The sequence below is a fragment of the Serinus canaria genome, chromosome 6 (assembly GCF_022539315.1).
Source record: "Serinus canaria isolate serCan28SL12 chromosome 6, serCan2020, whole genome shotgun sequence".
Classification (NCBI taxonomy): Eukaryota; Metazoa; Chordata; class Aves; order Passeriformes; family Fringillidae; genus Serinus; species Serinus canaria.
Window position 1 is genome coordinate 12,302,381 of NC_066320.1, and position 19,985 is coordinate 12,322,365.

Here is a 19,985-nt window from a genome sequence, read left to right on the forward strand (position 1 = left end):
TTCCTGTATGTTCTAGAGGTCTATATAAAACAGGCAGCCAAACAAAAGGACCTTATAAACAGTCTGAACAAGAGCATGCCTATCCTCCAACACTGCCTGCTTGTAATTAGCTCCTACTACTACCTGTAGGAAGCTGTGGTTCACTTCAAATTGATACTCAAAACAAGACTTGTTTAATATGAAAAGATTTTAATCCAGTGCAAACAGTACACCTATACTGAATTTCTCAAACTTTACAAACAGTAGCTTTTGAATCAAAATAAAAAGGCAAACCAGTATTTTATTGACAAAGTTTATTTGATGTTAAAGTCAGATGAGCAGCTTCTGCTTTCCAGAGTAATTCATTCTATAATTCTTCATAGAATGATGCTGCCTGTAGGTGAAAAAAAAACCAGATCACTGACACACAATTAAAACAATTTTTATGCTTGGGCTTTTATAAAGCCTGAAAGACTGTTTCCCAAACAAGTAAGGTGAACCACACGGCTCTTGTATATAAAGCTCAATTTCCCAGCACTGCCATGGCAATAAATGAGCCTAAATTACAGCAATTCTGCAGAAGAGATCAACAAGCTACAACTGCTTTGACAGCTTTCTGTTTAAGATATTACACTCACTATATCACCCCCCAGACAGACTGTTTAAGCTCCTTCCAACTAAGTCACTAAGACCATTTGTAATAAAACCAGTTTTTTCTGGAGCAGTTATTGACCACAGCACTTAGGTTCCTGCAGCAAAGATATAAAAATCTAGTCTGACTTGTCTGTAAGAGCATCCTGTTTGTTTGGAAGTATTTTATTTGAAATGAGTACCTCCAGAAAAACAACATACATCTATTCCTAAAATAGCTATCATGCTACTTCAATCTATTTTAGACAATAAAACTCAAACATCTATCCTCTTTAGCATACCGAAAAGTGAAAAATATAAGCCTTGTTTACAGTAAGACTAAACAATCAGCAGCTTTGGTAACAGTCAATTTGAAGTACCTAATGTATTACTTTAGCCTTTATACTGATCAGGTATTTCATGCAAGTCCAAGTTACATAAGCTACCAACTCAGTGATAAGTGCAAAAGTGATTTGCAAATATTCTTAGCCTTAAACTCTTGCACTGGGTTCTATGTCTGCACAAGTACCACAGTCTTTGCATAAATGAACCTCAGACTTATCACAATGCTGCACTGCTGAATGCCTGCCCTTACAAAGCATTCTGAAGGCATACCTGTTATCCATTTTCCACCTGAAGAATGTTCATTTACTGAAAAAGAGAAAGAATCAATTAGTAAGAATTTTATCTAAATTCTACTACTGTAGAAAATTGAGCTTTGAGGGTTTTTACTGACACTCATGTGCTTTTTTCAATTAACCACAATGAAATGTGATAGGAAGTTTTGACTACTGCAGAGACTGAAGACTTAGATTTCACTTACTCCCTTTAACTCAACAGCTACTTAGAGCCTAACTAACGCTCAGAATGTAACTGCCTGTTCAATTACACCTACAGGCTACAATGGCTTCCAAGTGCTTATCCATCCACACTTCTGTTTGACAGCCCCACCTGTCAAAGGCTGTCATAGCTACAGCTGGGACATTAAAAGGGGGGGGGGGGCATTTTTCAGCATTTCAGTATCACTATTTTGAATGCAAAGACAAGGTGAGGCACATCCACATATTCTTGTCTCAAATTTCAGCAAGCTCTAGAGCCAGAGAATTTTTTAAATAACACAACATATTTGAAAATACTTCTCTTGAAACTGCAAGGAAGATAGAATGGAAATGCTAAAGGAGTGAGAAGTGAAAGGAAGCACCAAAGAAAAGTATGCTGATGTCTTGTTAAGTTAAGTCTGAGTTTTTCATGACTACATCATATGTAACTTTTAGAATATACACTTGCCTAAACATTTCTCAGAATCAAGTACTGACACATTTACAAGGAAAAATAATTCTCACAGATTCCGAAAGGTGGACTCAAAAATGTATTACAAAAATCCTATTAAAAATCCCTCCACACAGCTGTGATAAGGATGATGAACCATACCATATCATGGTCTCTGAACATGCAATTCTGAAGACAAAGCTTAGTGTATTTCACACATGTTTTTCTATAATGCAGCACAGAATTCTTCTCAAGTTGTTCAGGAAGTGCGCAAAATAATTTATCTTAAGTGACAACACAAAGATTAACAAATCTGGTAAACAAGTCACATCTAACCCATGCATACTTATCAACTGAAAGATCATTTTTTAAAAGACATCAAAATATCTCTAATCAAAAGCACAGTTTACCTACTACTAAGACTTCACATTAGTTTGACAAGCACTTGATACAGAAGTCACATCTACGTAATTACCACAGGGCATGATCCTTTCCTTCAATTTCTGAACTGTTGATATGCTTAAAGAGCTTTTATGAACTGGACACCATTAATAATTCAAGTGAGTCATTTGATCACTTTTCATTAACACTCAAAACCAGCTACCTTCAGGTGCAAAAGTCTTAAAAAGAACAAGTTCCTCCATACTATTGGGACTGGTGCAACATAAAATGACTCCCTTGCCACTGACAGAAGTGTACATTAGGTGTTACTACAATACCAAATGTTAAATTTTGTGCCATAAACCATTGCAGGACTTTACGATTAAAACAGCATTAAAGCACAAAGGAAGAAGGCTCCTGGTGTTTTCTAGTAGAGTAAGTTCCCTGATCTACTAACTGTCAGTAACAAGGATTCCTTTCCATCCAGGGATAACAAGAAGTTAACCTCCACACTAACTACAAAATGTAATTTCACTATAATTTGTGTCTTTACTTGGAATAGGGCAATAGTTAAATACTGCTGACAACTGTGCCACTTCCAAGCACCATCTCAAATGCACCAAGTGTGATGTGACTTCGCTTTCATGTACACCACTACTTTCACACAACGGTCAAGTTACATGCAATTGCACTGTACTACTTTGAATCAGATCCTGTGGTGACTGAACCAATGTCTCAAGTCAACAACATTGGGTTACTTGGATTTATTCTCACTGGGAATTATTTTAAAGTTGATTCATTTCTTTCAAAAAGTCTGGTTAGCTACTAGCCAAATTTTACTTACAAGTCACATGAATAAAATTCATTATGAAATTGAGTGAACCCTCACATGACAGATATAAGTTTAAATCAAACATGCATACAAGGCAGTACAGTGCTTCAATTAAAAGGATAGACACATTTCAGTGATGTGTAATTCAGGCACCAAATCCATGCTCATTTCCAGTACCTGTAGATACTTCATTTCTGATGGAGAGTTCCAAGAAAGTAGGAAAAAAGCAAAAGTGAAGATTATTAAAGTTCAAGATACCAAGGTACTTTTACAACTACAGAACTAAGCATCAAAACCCATTACCCTCTCTCCCCCTGCTAAAACACCTGAAAAAAAACCCACTTGCCTGTACAGCCTAATCAATTTTTATCAGAAGATGGAACACTGTGAAGGAAAGTGACTGGCTTCCCACCCAACCTACTCCTCAGCTTTGGTTCTATTTCATGATAAAATAAATGTGCCTCTCTCTAACCTGCCTGTATCAGGTCACGACCACAGCCCAGGAGGGCTTAATCAGTCTAGGTTCACCAGAAGAAGACTCCACTAACTTAGGCATCAGTCCCTCAAACCCCAAGGCATTCTACCTTATCTTTACTTACACACTGTCCTCACTGCCTACACCACACATCCTTACAAACTTACCTCGGTAAGGAACACCATACCAACAGTAACTTGGTGGAGTAAGCATTAGGGGTTTAGGCAGCCTGAGTAACAAGTGTTAAGATTATCTCATGTGTGTATTGCGAGACTGAGTTATGTGATTAGAGCAGCACTGTTAGATTTATGAAGTTTAACAGTGACACATAGGAAACAGTAATTTAGGAAGCATTGTTTCATGTCACATCAGCTAGGCTGGGCAGCAGTGAGGAGCAAAACTAAGCTACTGAGCTGATGACAAGCTATACAACACACAGTTTACCTTCTGTTATCCAGTAGAAAAGGTGAAAAAATGGAAGAAAAACAATGTTAATCTGTTGAAGAATTCAAAATCAACATTTCAAAGGCATATGCTCACTCTAGCTTAAAAGATATTCTCATCCTACCTTCTTGCCAGCACCAACATTTGCCTTGGCTGTGCCCCTGACTTTCTTCATTCTGTTCTTACGCTCTTTTCGCTGCTTCCTGGAAGTCTTTTTCTTTTCATACAAGCCGTGCTATTAAAAAAACAGTTGAAAGTTGCTTTTAACATTGTTTCTCTACTAACAACTCTTGACAAGTTCTATGATTTCTGAAATGTTCAAATACAGTTTACATTTGAAATATTAACTAAATAGCAAGATCATTAACTAACACATGATTTAACACAGAATATAAACATTGAAGAGGGACATGGATCAGCCCCATTTCTTATGCTTATTTTAGACCACTAGTAGCGTTTTATGCTTATTTTAGACCAGTAGTAGTGTTATAAGTTACTGCTAAACACCTCTGGTATTATAGGTTTTGCCTTCCCAATGCCCTAGTAATATAGAATAAAACAACACTCAGCCTATTTTGCAAATATAAAAGTTAACATGCTATTTTAGGAGCTCTCATACAACTGCACTTTCACAAAACCTGAGTTTTTACACATGCAAATCCTGCTTTCAAGATACCAGAAAACAACATACCCTGGCAAGCCTGTGCTTTGGTTCGTTTTTCTTTGCATAGTCCAGGGAATCATAGATCATGCCAAAACCAGTTGTCTTGCCACCACCAAAGTGAGTTCTGAAGCCAAAGACGAAAATTACATCAGGGGTTGTCTTGTACATTTTTGCCAGCTTTTCCCTGATTTCTGTTTTGGGGACTGTGGCCTTCCCAGGATGAAGAACATCAATCACCTAAGAAAGAATTTTAACAAGTTGATAAAAGGTCAACAACCAGTACACAGCCCCATCAGGTGCTACAGCCCCACCATGAGCTCAACATTTAAACTAACCCACTTCAGAAGCACAAACTAGTATTCATTTGACACAAAAGCATTCACAAGTTTGTTGCTTCACTGAGTCATTTAGACTGAAAAATACCTTTAAAATCATTAAATCCAATAGTAGATCCAAACCTGTCAAGTGTCTCAATGACACTAAGCAATGGTCTCAAATACTATACCCACACGGCTTTTTAATACCTCCAGAGAGGATGACTTAACGACTTCCCAGGGCATCCTACTTCAATGCTTAATAATCCTTTTGGTGCAGAAATTTTCCTCAACATCCAGTCTCAAGCTGGTAAAACTTCACCATCAAGATTTACCTTGAGCATTTATCAACACATTTAAACCAATATGCTCTTACAATTCCTTATTTAAAAACCCTGGAGATTTTAAGGGCCCCATATTAATAGCAGCTAAACCTTCTTCCAGCTCAGAACCACTAAACAAATAAAAGCAATTTTCTGCAGTCTTTTACCATCTGCTTGCGCTGCAGAAGTCTGTTAGTCATGAACTTCCTGGTTCTGATGGTCACTGTGTCATTCTGCAAGAGAAAACATTAAATAAAACAAAACAATAGCTACAAATGCAACAGAAACAGAAACATTATTTATGAGCATAAATAATGCACAGTACCACAATGGTCAGGAGCCTCAGATACTGACAGTGAGCTGACAACCTAAATGGGCTGGTCTGGGGCTACAGAAAACACCTTTAAGTAATACAGTGAGAAGCTCATCCTCAGTTTCCAAACACCACAGCAACACACACACCTTCACTACCATGAAAAGTTGAAGCAGCTTTTAGTAAAATACATGGATCTCAATCTCAAGTATTCTAAGAATACAACAAAAGTTTCCCTCTAAGCCCAAATGTTATTGCCTCTATGGCTTCCCATCCCTAAGGAGTGGGAGCACCCAAGATTCCTTGAAAGGAAAAACAAAACAGGTCAGTGGGTCCAGAAGAGCTTACCAATTTTTTTCAGTAAAGTACACATTTGGCACGATACTGAATGTGTTAAGGACACCCAGTAAAGAATAAGGACATGACAGTAGGTGGGGGCAAAGGGCAGGTAAAAGGGAAGTGAGGCTATAGATGGGAAGTGACTGATGATGTACTGCAAGAGTAAAGAAGCTTTTCCTGATGTTTAAGTGAAATTGCCTGGGCATCACTTTCTGCCCTTACCTCGAGTACCACTGCCAGGCACCACTAAGCAGAACCTGGCCGCATCCTCTGATACCCCCCTTCAAACACTGATAAGCCTTTCTGTCACCTCTTCTTGAGCTGAAGAGGTTCAGCTCTCTCAGCCTTCCCTCATCAGAGAAATGCCCCAGAACCCAAATCATCCTCACTGCCCCTCCACTGGAACCGCTCCAGGAGCTTCAAGTCTGTCCCGGACTGAGGAGCCCAAAACTGGACACTACGCTCCAGGTACAGCCTCACCAGGGCTGAGAAAAGAGACCAGCTCCCTCGAACGGCTGGCCATGGCCTCCCTAACGCAGTGTGGAAGTTTTTCCGAAAACCCTGCACACCACTGCTGCCCAAAGGCTTTTGGAGAAAAGCAGCAGTGATAATCGCGGGTGTTACCCACGGCAGCCCCCGCAGAGAAGCAGCGCACTGGTGCCGCACTCTCAGAGCGCGGGGCTGCTCTGACCGAGCACAGACACGCCACCGCGGCACAACACAGGCCTCCGCCGGCACGGTCCTCACCCCGCAGCTCGCTGCTGCCAGCGGGCAGGGAAGCGCGACGGCCCGGCCGCAAAAAGCCGGGCTCGGTGTCTGCCATACCCCCGCGGGCGGGTGCGGGTGGGCCAGAGCAGCTGGTCACGGCGGTGCAGGGACGCGGCGGAGCGGGGATGACGGGGGCGCAGGACGGATGGCGGGACCTTGCCCAGGCACTCACCATGGCTGCTACCTCGGCTGCTGCGACCGGAAGAGAAAAGGAACGTTCCCCCACGCGGCCAATCATAAGGCGGCGCAGGGCTCCTTCCGGCAGGGGTGGAGTTGTGAGTGGGGCCGTGCTTTTCTGGGCCGGTCCCGGCAGGAAATCGGGGCGGGCGTGGCTTTTCCGCGCCTGGTAAAACCCACTGCAGAGGCCGTTGTGGCAAGGCTTGTTTTTATGGGCGCCGGGCTTCGGTCTCAGCCGAGCTTAGCCTCGCCGTGTGTTTCCTTCTGCTGCGGGCTCGCGCGCCCTGGGTGTGCTGCCGCTGGTGACCCAGAGCTGCTGTGGGGGCACGCTGAGCCACGGACTGAACGTGGCGGCATAGCCTCGCTGAGGAGTTTGGGGCTCCGGGAGTTGGGCCTCTTCAGCCTTGGAAAGAGATGACCGAGAGGAAGCCTTATTTATGTGCATAGACAAGGGGGCGTGTCAGAGAACGGAGCTGGGTTTGGCTTCGTGGTACTGGGTAATAAGCCAAGGGGCGGTGGGCAGGCGTTGCTCGCGAAGCTCCCCTTGAACACAAGTAGGGGTTTCTTCGCCGAGGGCTGAGCGCGCACGGGAGCAGCGTGCCGCAGAGCCTGTGGAGGCTCCCTCCGTGGAGGCTCCCCCTACGCGGCGGTGCCGGCAGAGGGCGCTACGAGCGGAGGCCGCGCTGACCGCCCAGGCCCCGCGTGCAGCCGTGCGGGCCCCGCCGCGCCGCCGCCGCCGCGATGGTGAAGGAGCAGTTCAGGGAGACCGATGTGGCCAAGAAAATGTGAGTGGGGGTCGTGCGGTGCCCTCGGGCTGAGGCGGGGAGCAGCAGAATTGCGGGGGACAGGACCGCTGTAGCCGGAGGTGGCAGAGTGTCGGCGTGGCGGGCCGCGGTGGACAGCTCATGGCACGGCTGCTCCGCTCCTAGGAGCGTGAGCACAGGCTGGCTTCTTCCGCACGGATGGCTGTGCCTGTGTCCAGCTGTGGGCGTGCCCAGGAAGGTCGATAAATACTTCAGATAAAAAACACCAAATCACCGTAAAGCGCCTTTATTTTTCATAATTACCTGTCAAGAACCTGTTTCAGCCATATTATGAATCAACCTAGCCACTTCTGCATTGTTTTCGAGTGCTTTGGGGTCCTGAGAAGGGCAACGAAGCAGCTAAAGGAACACCACCCCTAAGGGGGGTGTCTGAGGAAGCTGGGGTGTTCAGCTTGGTGGAGAGGAGGCTCAGGGGAGACCTTACCACTCTTCTAAAACCACCTGAAAGGAGGCTGTAGCCAGCTAGGAATTGCTTTCTTCTCGGCAACCTGTAACTGAATGAGAGGGCACAGACTTCAGTTGCAATGGGGAAGGTTTAGCTTGGACATCGGGCAGAACTTCTTCACAGAGGGGATGGTTAGGCATTGAATGGTCTGCCCTAGGAGGTAACAGACTCACCATCTCAGGAGGTGTTTAAGGAAAGCTCGTATGTGGCACTCAGTGCCATGATCTAATTGACAACGTGGGGTCTCCTCTCTCTTCTCTCTTTAATAAAGTAAAAGTTTATTATCTAAGATTATCTAAGAGTAGTAATAAACTGAAAGTGAATGATCTGAAGAGTAAATGTATTAGAAATTTAGTAAAAAAAAAAAAAAGTCTTTAAGAAGTTTCCATTCTGAGTTCTGTGTGTTTCTCTTTATAGTTTTAATTAATAAAGTTTTTCCCCTTTTATTCCTAAGCTAAAACCTACTTTACTCTATTTTTGATCTCATCTCACAACAAATACTAGAGAGAAAATATTTTCATAAAAACACTAACATTACACCAAAGTCAAACCATGACATTCGTCATAGGTTGAGTTCAGTGATCTCCAAGGTCTTTTTCAACCCAGTTAGTTCTGTGATACTTGCATGTAGGTGTGCTTGTCATTATAAGTGGTTTTGAATATGTATATATACACATACATACATCTATATATATATATATGCCCATACGTAAATCTGAAATTTCCTGTCCTAGAAGCCACATCTGTTTTGGCATGAAATCTCCAGAAGAGATGCGTCAGCAAGCCCACATTCAAGTGGTCAGCAAGAATTTGTATAGTCAGGACAACCATCACTCACCACTGCAGTATGGAGTGCTGGACCATCGCATGGTGAGAACTTTTCCTTTGTTTTCTGAATTCTTTCTGGAGGATTGCTGAAGTGGTTAAAAAAAAGTGGGGTCACTGACATGTACTCTTTGTCCGAAGTAAGTTCAAATGAGTCTTTACTTGAATTTCATGGACTATTAGCTGCAGTACCAGTTACTTTTTTCACACTTTTGGTGGGCAGGAATGCATTCTCTTGAGGCAGGAAGTAAGTACTTTTCTGCCAGACTGCTGGGACACCCAGAGACATGTGTCAGCAAAATGCCACAGTGTAGATTAATGGTATGTAAATCATTTGCAAGAGCTGCTTGAGTCCAGGTCGTTGGTGTCAGCAGGGGCTGTGTGTAAAAAACATTTTTCTTAAGGGTCAGAGTGACTGTAATGCTATTGAAGTGCTTCTTATGCTGGGGAAAAGGAGTGGCTCTGCTACTAAGATTCCTGACTAGCTTATAAACTGTTATATTTTGTTGTATTTTGTATCTATCCCATCAATTACAGTTAACTTTTTTCTCTGTATGTGTGTTCCCTTTCTCCCAAAGGGAACCAGTGAAAAAGATCGTCCCTGTGAAACCTGTGGGAAAAGTCTGGCTGACTGTTTAGGGCATTATGGGTACATTGACTTAGAACTACCATGCTTTCACGTCGGGTACTTCAAAGCTGTGATAGGCATCTTACAGGTAAACATGATCCTGATTTGTTGTCAGTTTCTAGTCTAAGCTTGAAAGTAAGTAAGAAGGCCAAAATAAGGCTGCATTATTAATCCGTCTTCGTGTACATTTTCTTTTGTGAAATACGTGTATTTGAAGACCAGTCTTAGTGCTGTTCTATGTAATCTCAGACTGAAAAAAATGATCTATTATTTTTTTTGCAGTTTGAGTTAAATATATGCAGTATAATTTGCCTTTCAGAGCATCCAAATAAATCAAATCTCTAAGGCCCTGCAGAGTTTAGCTAAAAAATTGTCTCATGGACTGTATTTTTCTCATGTACTTTTTAATATGTATTCCAGTATGTGGTTTGGTCTTTCAATCAAGACAGTGGTATCTTATTTAAAAAAATACACTGTGTTGAAGAACTTAGGCTGTAGTTCAAGAGATTATATCTGTGAGTGTGTCTCTTAAACAGCTGTGTTTATGCATGTTTACCTTTAAGATGATCTGCAAAACCTGTTGCTGCATCATGTTGTCAGTGGAAGAGAAAAAGCAGTTTTTAGATTACCTAAAACGACCTGGCCTTACATATCTTCAGAAGAGAGGGCTAAAAAAGAAAGTGTCTGAGAAGTGCAGAAAGAAAAACACTTGTCCTTACTGTGGGGCCTTTAATGGTGAGTATCGACATGAGTGGTTTGTGAAGTTATCTGCTCTGATGGTTTTCACATTGATGGCTCTGATAGGATCCAAATCTTGAATATGCTCATTCATTGCACAGCTAATGGGTGTTCTCTCTGGCCTTCATTAAGAAAGAGGTAATTGCATTTTTAGGGCCAGACACGTGCTTGTTCACCTCTCATTTGTGTGGATACTGACATTTTCCTAGTTGTTTGTAGTATTTCCTGTTTCATGGTAGTAACCAACGTTTGATACTTGAATAATGATAAAAAAACCCTTTTTAATGTGTTTTTAAAAATACTGGGAGCTATTGGCAGTCTCAGTACATTCACATAGAAGCATTGATAGCATTTGTAATTTTGAGTGAACATAATTTTTCATCACTGAATTAAATTATCTTTCTTAAGATTATTCCTTCTTCAGGGCAGAGTATTTTTGTAAGAGTTCATATCTGGTTCTCAAAATAGGTCTTGTTTTTTTTCACTTGCACTGATCACACATTACTGCTGTGTAAGAACTTCATCTGTTGTAGATTCATAGTAGATGGTTAATCCATAACTTAAAACTTTTAACTCATGAAAATTGTGGGTTCTTTGTTGAAATGTACAACAACTCAATACAATGAGAGCTGCTTTATCGTACACGCCCTGTCTACACAAAGGGGGCATAAACAATAGGCATTTAGAAAAGTTACATGATGGGTCAGAAAACTTCAGTAAAACAAGTTGAGCATTTGGACTTGTCTGTGGAAGTTTCACCAATCATGTTACCTGCATGACGTGAAAATATTTATCATATCGTTCTTATAATTCACCTCTGAAATAACTTCAGAAGATACTGGTAGGATACTTAAATGGCACTTCTTAGTCCTGTTTTTAGTGTGGGAACTTCTACTTTAGAAATATCTGCTGTGAATGAGGTGAAGCTGAATTAAAGGTGTGTGCTAAACCACCTACTTTCAGCCTCAGAGGCTGCACCTCATGTAGGTACACCAAGCCATCCATATAAAAAGGTATGACTTGATTGTCCTTTTGTTGTTCTGTGAGTTTAGGAAGCTGGTAAATGAAGCTGATAAAGTTTTAATTTGTTCTTATGTTCATTGAAGGTTTACCGTATTTTGGAGCTGTAACTTAAGCTTTGGTGGTGTTTTGTGTTTTTGTTATTTTGAAATAAAATCCCAAGGCAATCCATATTTAACTCCTTGCAGGAACTGTGAAGAAGTGTGGTTTGTTGAAGATAATACATGAAAAGTACAAGACAAATAAGAAAGTTGTAGATCCAGTAGTATCGACTTTCCTCCAGTCCTTTGAAACTGCCATTGAATATAACAAAGAAGTAGAACCCTTACTGGGAAGAGCTCAGGTGAATTTTAATATAACCTACGTTTTTTGCTATTTTTTGAACATGAAATAAAACTCTTTAAAGGCTTGCAATGTATCAGCTCAAGTCTTATGATGATCCAAGAATTTTGTGTAGCAGAAGATACATGAAGAATGTTTGTATCCAGTGCAATAATGTTAACTTTGCTAAAATGAGAAATTTAGTATAGTAGCGTGTTCTGGTATGCCATTACCTGCCTGTGAAGAAAGGGATATTCTTAATGTGTTGTGCTTCTATAAACTAGACCAGGAAGAAGAGACACAGGTCCATATAAAGTTTCTGTATATATATGTATAGGTTCACTGCAATTCCAGTATTAATTCCAATACACAAATTGTTTTCTTCAGGAGTTCTTAATGCTGAGAAAGAGCAGACCTAATTTGCTAACTTTTTGTTTTGTTAGCTTTTCTTGGTATGCAGTTTTGTTTCCTTCTGCTCTTAGGAAGCTGCAAAGATCTCCAGGTACATACTTAGAAGAGGTAGTGAACACAGCAGTAGCTGTACTAAGACAAGAAATTAAGTTTTGAAAAATAATCTAGGCAGTACTGTAATCATGTGACTTTTTACTAATAAAGTGAATACAATGTGCTGAAGGTTTGTTGTAGGATGTTAATTCAGTTGCTTTCTCTATTGACAATGAAATACTCTCCATTAACTCTTGAGACAAGAGAACAGCATACTAGGAAGTAAACTTGCATATACAGGAAAAAAAATGGAAGGAAAGAATATATACCAAGTTAACATTTGAGATGCTAAAAGCATTGGTTCAGAATAGATAAACCAAACCATAGTTTTGTTTGCATGAATAGTTATCTATTTGCATTTTAAAAAGGCTCTTTCTGAACATGAGTAAAATAAGGGGGGGGAGGGAGGCATTGAAACTTTACGTGATGGCTTCTTCTCCCCATTTTTCCAATGGATTTTGTAGGAAAACTTGAATCCTTTGGTAGTATTGAACCTCTTTAAAAGAATCCCAGTAGAAGACATCCCTCTACTTCTAATGAACCCACAAGCAGGTAAACCTTCAGACTTGATCCTCACACGACTCCTGGTGCCTCCACTGTGTATCAGACCCTCTGTGGTGAGCGATTTGAAGTCTGGCACCAATGAGGATGATTTGACAATGAAACTGACAGAGATCATTTTCCTCAATGATGTGATAAAAAAGGTGAGTCATCCTTCATCCTCTGAGACTGTTGCCTTCAGAAAGATTTGTGTGGGATTGAATATAGCACGTGGGTTTAGTGCTTACAGTCTGGTGCTGTATTTCTATGTTGTTGGGCATTTTTCTGAAAGATCGGAGTAGGTTATTTCAGATGGAACTGTCTGCTTGCAGTGTAGGACCTGCTGAAGGTCTGCTGGGATTCTTAGGGGAAATTTTTCATTTCAGTTCTGGTCTGTTAACTCTTTTTTTCAATTTTTTTCTTTTTTTTTTCCTTCTCCCACGACTGTCACACTTTTTGCACACTTACAATGAAAATATTACAGCAATTGATTTGTGTTGGTGTTTTTTTTCTTGTAGGCCTTTTCCTCTTTTTTTACATGTCTGTGCTTTATTTATTCTACTGTCTGATGTTGAGAAATAAGGTTTCATTTAGCATAGCCATCAAATTGAGACTAAAAGATGATTTGACATTTTATAATTTGCTTAGAAGAGCACTTCTACCAGAATAATACTTTTCACACTTTACAAAACTGTTCCTTTGTCAGGCAGACAAAATGAATTGAGTACTAATTCTTCCATGACTGAAAAACTATTAACTACTGATTTTCCTGTCAGTTAGGTTGTATTAGCTTAAGTGGATAGGGGAAAAAATGTAATTTAAAGAAATACCTAATTTTGTGAGCATTTATTCAGAGCCCATATTAGTCAAAAGATTTTTTTTGCGGGATTCCCTTGTGATGTGCCTTATGCTATTGTAATATGCATCATCTCACAAAGTATTCTTGATATTATTTGCAAAGGAAGTGTTAAATTAAACTAGCCAAGAATTTTTCTGTTAAGAGTATATGTTATCTTTATTTTCTGAATTGGATTACTATTTTGTTTAGCATAGGATATCAGGAGCCAAAACACAGATGATTATGGAAGACTGGGATTTTCTTCAGCTGCAGTGTGCTCTGTACATTAATAGTGAGCTCTCTGGCATACCCCTCAACATGGCACCTAAAAAATGGACCAGAGGTTTTGTTCAGAGACTTAAGGGAAAGCAAGGTTTGTCTAAAAAATTGCTTTTAATTATTTTTTTTATAATTGAACCACAAACATTGCTATTGCCAAGTCTCCTTCTGCTACTGCTGTGTTGGACCTCAGTGCTGTATCTTAAAAGATGTTCTAATGAACTGTCTTAACACATAACATTTTGAAAACTATTTTTATCTAAAGAGTTTTAACTGTTTTGCTTTGTTAGGTCGATTTAGAGGCAATCTGTCTGGAAAGAGAGTGGATTTTTCTGGCAGAACAGTCATTTCACCTGATCCTAACTTAAGAATAGATGAAGTAGCAGTACCTATTCATGTTGCTAAAATATTGACCTTTCCTGAAAAGGTAAGTAGTGTAGGACTCAAACTTTTTCTATTCCTTTTTTTTTTTCCCAAGTCAGACCTCAGTGTTGTTTCTTTACTCACTCTAAAAGGGAGTGAATGTATTGCATTATGTTTGAAATGCTATTCATTGATGCTTTGCCAGTTCTCTTGCTGCTGGCAAATAAAGATCCATAGTATTGGATATAGGTAAGTGCTGACAAGATGTGGTGTAAGGAGGGACATCTCTAGAACTAAGAGTTTTTCTTCATATTTTTTCAGTTCATTCATAGATTTGTATAAAGGAGTGGTTGAGATAGGCTGATGTTTTTCTCCTCTGTTCTTTCCTGCAAGTTTCCCTCAGCAGCTGGAGGCTGTGTAAGGGGATTGTCATTTGAGCCTAAAATTTGAGAATACAAAAGCCACCAGTAAAAACAAGATCGTGAAACATGTTCTGCTTGTTTCTGATTGAAGTCTTTATGCAACAGGTGAACAAAGCAAATATTAATTTTATGAGGAAACTTGTCTGTAATGGTCCTGATGTTCATCCTGGAGCAAACTTTATACAACAAAGGCACACCCAAATGAAAAGGTATCATGCTTATCTGTAATGATTCACTTTTTATTTCTCCCCATCAACTTGTTCTTGTTGGTATGTGAAGGCAGTTATATCTGCAGGGATTAAAATTTATTTTTAGCATCTTTCATAAAGGGCAGTAGAAAAAGAATGGTCTTTATGTTCTGAGGTTTAGTGTATGAGTTTTTAAAATACTCTCTTGCATTTAAACTAAAGTGCACATACTAATGATGTTGAACTGCAGTTAGATTTATATTCTTTTATGGCTGAGTCTTAGTTAAGTTGAGGATGTAGTACAGACGCAAGTGAAAACAGGTGGTTTTGGGTAAATCATACTGGCTTTTTTCATTTGAGAGCTAATCTAAAGTCAGTTATATGTAGGAAGGAGGGGTAATACATGAGTGAAACTTCCTATTCTCTCATACAACTGAAATATATTCTGTGCTTTTACAAACGGACCTTTTTCTTACTTAATGTTTGATCACCGTAGCTTTGTCACTAATGTCAAAATACATTTATTGCTTAAAATAGCAGTGACTGATGTTCAGTCCATGCCAGTTTTGTCTTCTAGTTATTGCAATACAAATACTCCAGCATTTAATGGAAAAGTTGGCATTATAAACACAGAATTAATTTGTAGTAGTCTTTCTGTTTTGTGTCTGTGTATCTTCTTGACTGCATTGTTCTCTCTTCCTATGAAGATTTTTGAAATACGGGAACCGAGAGAAGATGGCCCAGGAGCTGAAGTTCGGTGACATTGTGGAGCGACATCTGATAGATGGTGACATCGTCCTGTTCAACCGGCAGCCCTCTCTGCACAAGCTGAGCATCATGGCCCACATTGTGAGTGCACACATGCTGGCACAGACAGTGCAGCCTGCAATACCAAGTACATGGCCTTTATGGTGTTTCTCTTGCACAAGCAAAAATAAACAGCTCCTGCTGAAACAGTGTGTGGAGCAAGGATGAATGCAGTGCAGTTGTGCCTGTGCATGGGAATTGATGTGTATCCAGGGAGGATGCTGTATGCACACTTCTTCCAAGAGCCATAATTGACCTTGCTATCTCTTCTCATGTGAGCACTTCATTTTTGTGGAGTTGATGTGATCTCTGCAAAGCATGTGTGCTTTTTATAAATATTTCATAATGAAAATTATTAGCCATATTTCTATAATATAATGTGAATACAATTCCTGTCAGTTCCCATTGAGTTAAATCCCATAATCAGAAATTTTGATTCATGTTTGTAATATAAAAAGGAAGCACTTGAGCATGGCTTTTTTTTAGCCATGTTTGACTGTGTGCACATAATTTTATTTTTTTTTCCTTTTTCAGGCTAGAGTAAAACCTCATAGGACATTCAGGTTCAATGAATGTGTCTGTACACCGTACAATGCAGACTTTGATGGAGATGAGATGAACCTTCACCTTCCTCAGACAGAAGAAGCAAAAGCAGAAGCGCTTGTTTTAATGGGGGTGGGTAAATAAAATGCTCGTGTTCGGATTTTGCTGGTGATAGATGGGCTGTGTCCTTTAGTTTTTAACCTGCATGTGAAATCCGAAATACTATTGAGATTTCTGGGTGTGAGTAATTTACAACTTTGAAGCTGCCTGAAAACTCTGCAAAAACCACTTCATAATAAATTAGGTCTGTTACACTCTGGTAATGTAACAGCTTTAGGTTTAACATCTGGGGAAAATGCAATGTAGGTGGATGTCATCAGTATGCTTCTGCCTGACTGTCCTTAGAGATGGCTACCAGTCCAGGGTGGCTCTCTTACCAGCAGATCCATCATTTGCTTCTGGTCTAACAGCCTGGCAGTTGCAGATAGATGGACCAGCTGGAAATGAGGTGGTGATACTGGGCTTTTACTGGTGAATGCAGCTTCACAGAGAAGGCCAGAGAGAGTGGGCTCATAGAGCAGGATCAAAAAATGAGAAGGGAGGGAAGGTAAATAAGGATCTCATGGTTACAAGCTTTGATCTGTGGTGTCAGTCAGTAGCACAAAGATGAGGGTTTTACCAATCCATTGCTCCTTTAGGTTAGCAAATGCTACTCCTACTTCAGGTGTACCCATACAATTGCTGGCTGCAGCCTGTTGGAGCTCACTGAACTGCCTTGTGAGCTGAAGAGGAACACCCCCAGTGTGTGATTCAGGTCTATGTGGGAATGGGTTCAGGCAAAACTGCTCCATGGGTGGGAGTGATTAACTGGAGCAGTAGTTTGAGTAAAACATAAGATCATGGGCCTTGAGCTGGCTTGATCGTTACCCATCAGGAGGGAATACACAACTTGCAGTATTCCAGTTGATCCCTGTAGTGAATGTAACACTTCTTGTCCTTTCCCCCATTCTCGTGCCTAGCTTGTCTTCCCTTCCCTGTCCTACTAAAACACATTAAGTTGTTTGCCGCTTCTGCTTTGGAAACAGAATATGTCCGTTCCAGTAACTTTCCTCATACTATTCCTTAGCTGTCAGTAGATTTGCATGGATGGAAATGAAACTGAAACTTCTGACTACTTTTTTCCATCTTTTCGAAGAAAGCTGTAATTCAGTTCAGAATAAGCTTTGACCGTTTCACCATAAAGTACATGTCTTAAATGGTAATTTCCATTTTGAATAGCTAAGGGAATATCAGTGCCTTCAAATTCATATCTTTTTTTGTCATGCAGACTAAAGCAAACTTGGTAACACCTAGAAATGGAGAGCCTCTTATTGCTGCTATTCAAGATTTCCTCACAGGTGTGTATGAGCTTATTTCAGGGCTATGTGTTCTAACAATTGTTCCCTCAGAATCACTTTTTTTCAGAATTTTTCTACATTAATTAAAAGCTTCCTCCTTTAACAAGTCAAAGTGACATTATTAAATAAGCCCTTGTTTTCCTGAAAGCTAATGATACCCTCAGAGTAATTTCTGATGTTTACCTTTATAACTGCAGTTATTACTACCTTTGATTGTATTTTGCTGTGTTTTTCTGCATATGAGTGTTTGAGATCTTTGTCTGCATTCAATAGACAGTGTAAACTGCTTATGATTATGGTAGAGGACTTGATTTCACTCACTATTAGCTTTAACCTACAGTATGTGCCTTCAATGTCTTTAATTCTTAAGGAAATGTTCAATAAACATAAGGAAGAAAAGTGTACAAAAATAAATTCTGAGGTCTTATTTCACTTTATGAAATAGAGTCTGAGATCAAGAGAGTAGGTTATAGAAATACTGTTCCTAATTTTTAGACGTTTAATGTGGAGCAATTGAAATTCTGGAAAGTATTTACAACTAAAGCTGTCTAAACTTTTGTTGTTTTGCATAGCTGATTCCTATTAGAATGAAATAATTAACACTGAGTATGCAATGGCTTTTAAATTAAATCTAAATTTAGTCTGTCATAATACTTTTTTCATTCCAGGTGCTTATCTTCTTACATTAAAAGATACCTTTTTTGATCGAGCCAAAGCCTGTCAAATTATTGCATCTATCCTGGTTGGCAAGGATGAAAAGATCAAAGTTCGTCTTCCACCCCCAGCAATTCTGAAGGTGTGTCAAATTATTTTTTCCATCTTACTCTGTGTGTTCTTGACCCATAACAATGTTACATGAGTCTTTAAACTCCTAAAATTTTAAATCAAAGATACTTTATAAAGAAGTAATTATGAATGTCGCAACCTCTTTCAGAAGTGAAATGACAACAGTGTCTTTGAGGGTTTTTGCCATTTCTAGTCAGAAAGGGGAGCGTGACAGTAAGAGGGAGCAGTAGTGCACGTTTCTCTAAGTGCATGCACATACCCTGTTGTCAAGGATACCATTCAGCACCCGGGAGGTTCAACTCTATGAAAGAGGATGTTTTTCAAAGGAATGCAACTGTGCATTTCTACAAGTATGATTCTCTGTAGGCATGTTTTGTATATCGAGCTATTTTACGATAAAATTCTTGCTTGCTCTTTTTCTGTAGTTGTAGAATAAACTTGTAACCTTTATTCTTCTCCTTCTGTTTCTTTCAGCCTGTAACACTCTGGACAGGAAAACAGGTTTTCAGCCTCATTCTCAAACCCAGTGATGATTGTCCTGTAAAAGCCAACCTGCGAACCAAGGGCAAACAGTATTGTGGCAGAGGGGAGGACCTGTGCTACAATGATTCTTGTGAGTGACACTTCTAAAGCCATGTTTTGGAAATCTTCAAAGAAATCATAGAAATTACTGAGCTTACTGTAGGCACTGAAGCTGTACTTTATGTAGGTGTTCTTGAAACGAAAAATAAAATCTTGCTGTTTTTCTCAAGAGTAGAAGTCTTTTTTCTTAAACTAAAACAAAAGTTTGTCATGATGTGAACTTAGTGTTTGAAGGTGAGAGAGAGGAAAGCAAAGCTTAGGAAGTGGTTGTTCAGAGGACAAGTGAAAAAATGTAGTCTCTTGATGGGGGTACTAATGTAGGGATTAGCAGTCAAGCACTGTAAAGAGCTAGAATATGCAGGGAAGATAAATCCCTAGGGTATCAAACCATCCATGTCCTTCCAGTTAGGGATGTCAGTGGCAAATGGAATGCAAAGCACCATGGTTGAAAAGGCTGTAGGAGATGAGGAAGACTTTTCTTAGAATTAATTTAATGATGATACCTAAATTCACATGGAAAATACTGAGCATGGACAAAGCTTTTATTTAAAAATTCTCTAAGTGATTACTAGTGGGTAGTGAATGTTTTAGAAAGCTGGTGGATTCTTTTTTCCTTTTCATTTCTAGATGTTACAATTCAAAACAGCGAGTTAATGAGTGGCAGTATGGACAAAGGAACACTGGGGTCAGGATCCAAGAACAACATCTTCTACATCTTGCTGAGAGACTGGGGCCAGGTGGAAGCTGCAGATGCCATGTCACGTCTGGCCAGACTTGCTCCAGTCTATCTTTGTAAGTACATTTCCTTGTAAAATAGTACTTTAGTGCAGAAATAGAGACCAAGCAAGATTTTTGCTTCAAATGTGACCTGCTGTGCTTTTTTAAAAAATAAGATTCTTTTGAAGGCGGGAGACAGTGAAACAATTGCTATTGTGGTTATCAAGTGCTTGTGATGGTCACATGATGGGGGGCAAAATTGAAAGTTCCCAGTTATATTTCCTGGGTTTAATTTGTTTTCTCTATATGA

The 19,985-nt window shown here is 39.9% G+C and overlaps 2 protein-coding genes across 3 annotated transcripts in view; one reads left to right on the top strand and one right to left on the bottom strand.

Annotated features, from left to right (window-relative positions):
- Positions 1 to 276: 276 nt before the first annotated feature.
- RPS24 (ribosomal protein S24) lies at positions 277 to 7,019 on the bottom strand. Of its 2 annotated transcripts, XM_009087499.4 has the most exons (7): positions 6,904 to 7,019; positions 5,479 to 5,544; positions 4,702 to 4,911; positions 4,135 to 4,245; positions 3,269 to 3,285; positions 1,225 to 1,260; positions 277 to 373 (listed from the first exon to the last, which is right to left on the bottom strand). In XM_009087499.4, the coding sequence occupies exons 1-5, from the start codon at positions 6,967 to 6,969 to the stop codon at positions 3,280 to 3,282; spliced, it is 459 nt and encodes a 152-aa protein (XP_009085747.4). In that variant the 5' UTR covers positions 6,970 to 7,019; the 3' UTR covers positions 277 to 373; positions 1,225 to 1,260; positions 3,269 to 3,279. The 2 variants fall into 2 exon arrangements, with proteins under 2 accessions (XP_009085747.4, XP_009085744.3); XM_009087496.4 differs by lacking the exon at positions 3,269 to 3,285 and having other exon boundaries at positions 6,904 to 7,005.
- Positions 7,020 to 7,081: 62 nt separating this feature from the next.
- POLR3A (RNA polymerase III subunit A) overlaps positions 7,082 to 19,985 on the top strand; it is a 33,424-nt gene continuing 20,520 nt past the window's right edge. The window contains exons 1-15 of the mRNA XM_009087495.4: positions 7,082 to 7,693; positions 8,912 to 9,047; positions 9,581 to 9,718; positions 10,194 to 10,365; positions 11,577 to 11,731; positions 12,678 to 12,917; positions 13,802 to 13,964; positions 14,161 to 14,297; positions 14,761 to 14,864; positions 15,551 to 15,692; positions 16,185 to 16,325; positions 17,521 to 17,590; positions 18,259 to 18,386; positions 18,851 to 18,989; positions 19,586 to 19,750. Coding sequence (XP_009085743.1) covers positions 7,650 to 7,693; positions 8,912 to 9,047; positions 9,581 to 9,718; positions 10,194 to 10,365; positions 11,577 to 11,731; positions 12,678 to 12,917; positions 13,802 to 13,964; positions 14,161 to 14,297; positions 14,761 to 14,864; positions 15,551 to 15,692; positions 16,185 to 16,325; positions 17,521 to 17,590; positions 18,259 to 18,386; positions 18,851 to 18,989; positions 19,586 to 19,750 — 2,074 coding nt within the window. The 5' untranslated portion in view covers positions 7,082 to 7,649. The remainder of the gene's footprint in view (positions 7,694 to 8,911; positions 9,048 to 9,580; positions 9,719 to 10,193; positions 10,366 to 11,576; positions 11,732 to 12,677; positions 12,918 to 13,801; positions 13,965 to 14,160; positions 14,298 to 14,760; positions 14,865 to 15,550; positions 15,693 to 16,184; positions 16,326 to 17,520; positions 17,591 to 18,258; positions 18,387 to 18,850; positions 18,990 to 19,585; positions 19,751 to 19,985) is intronic.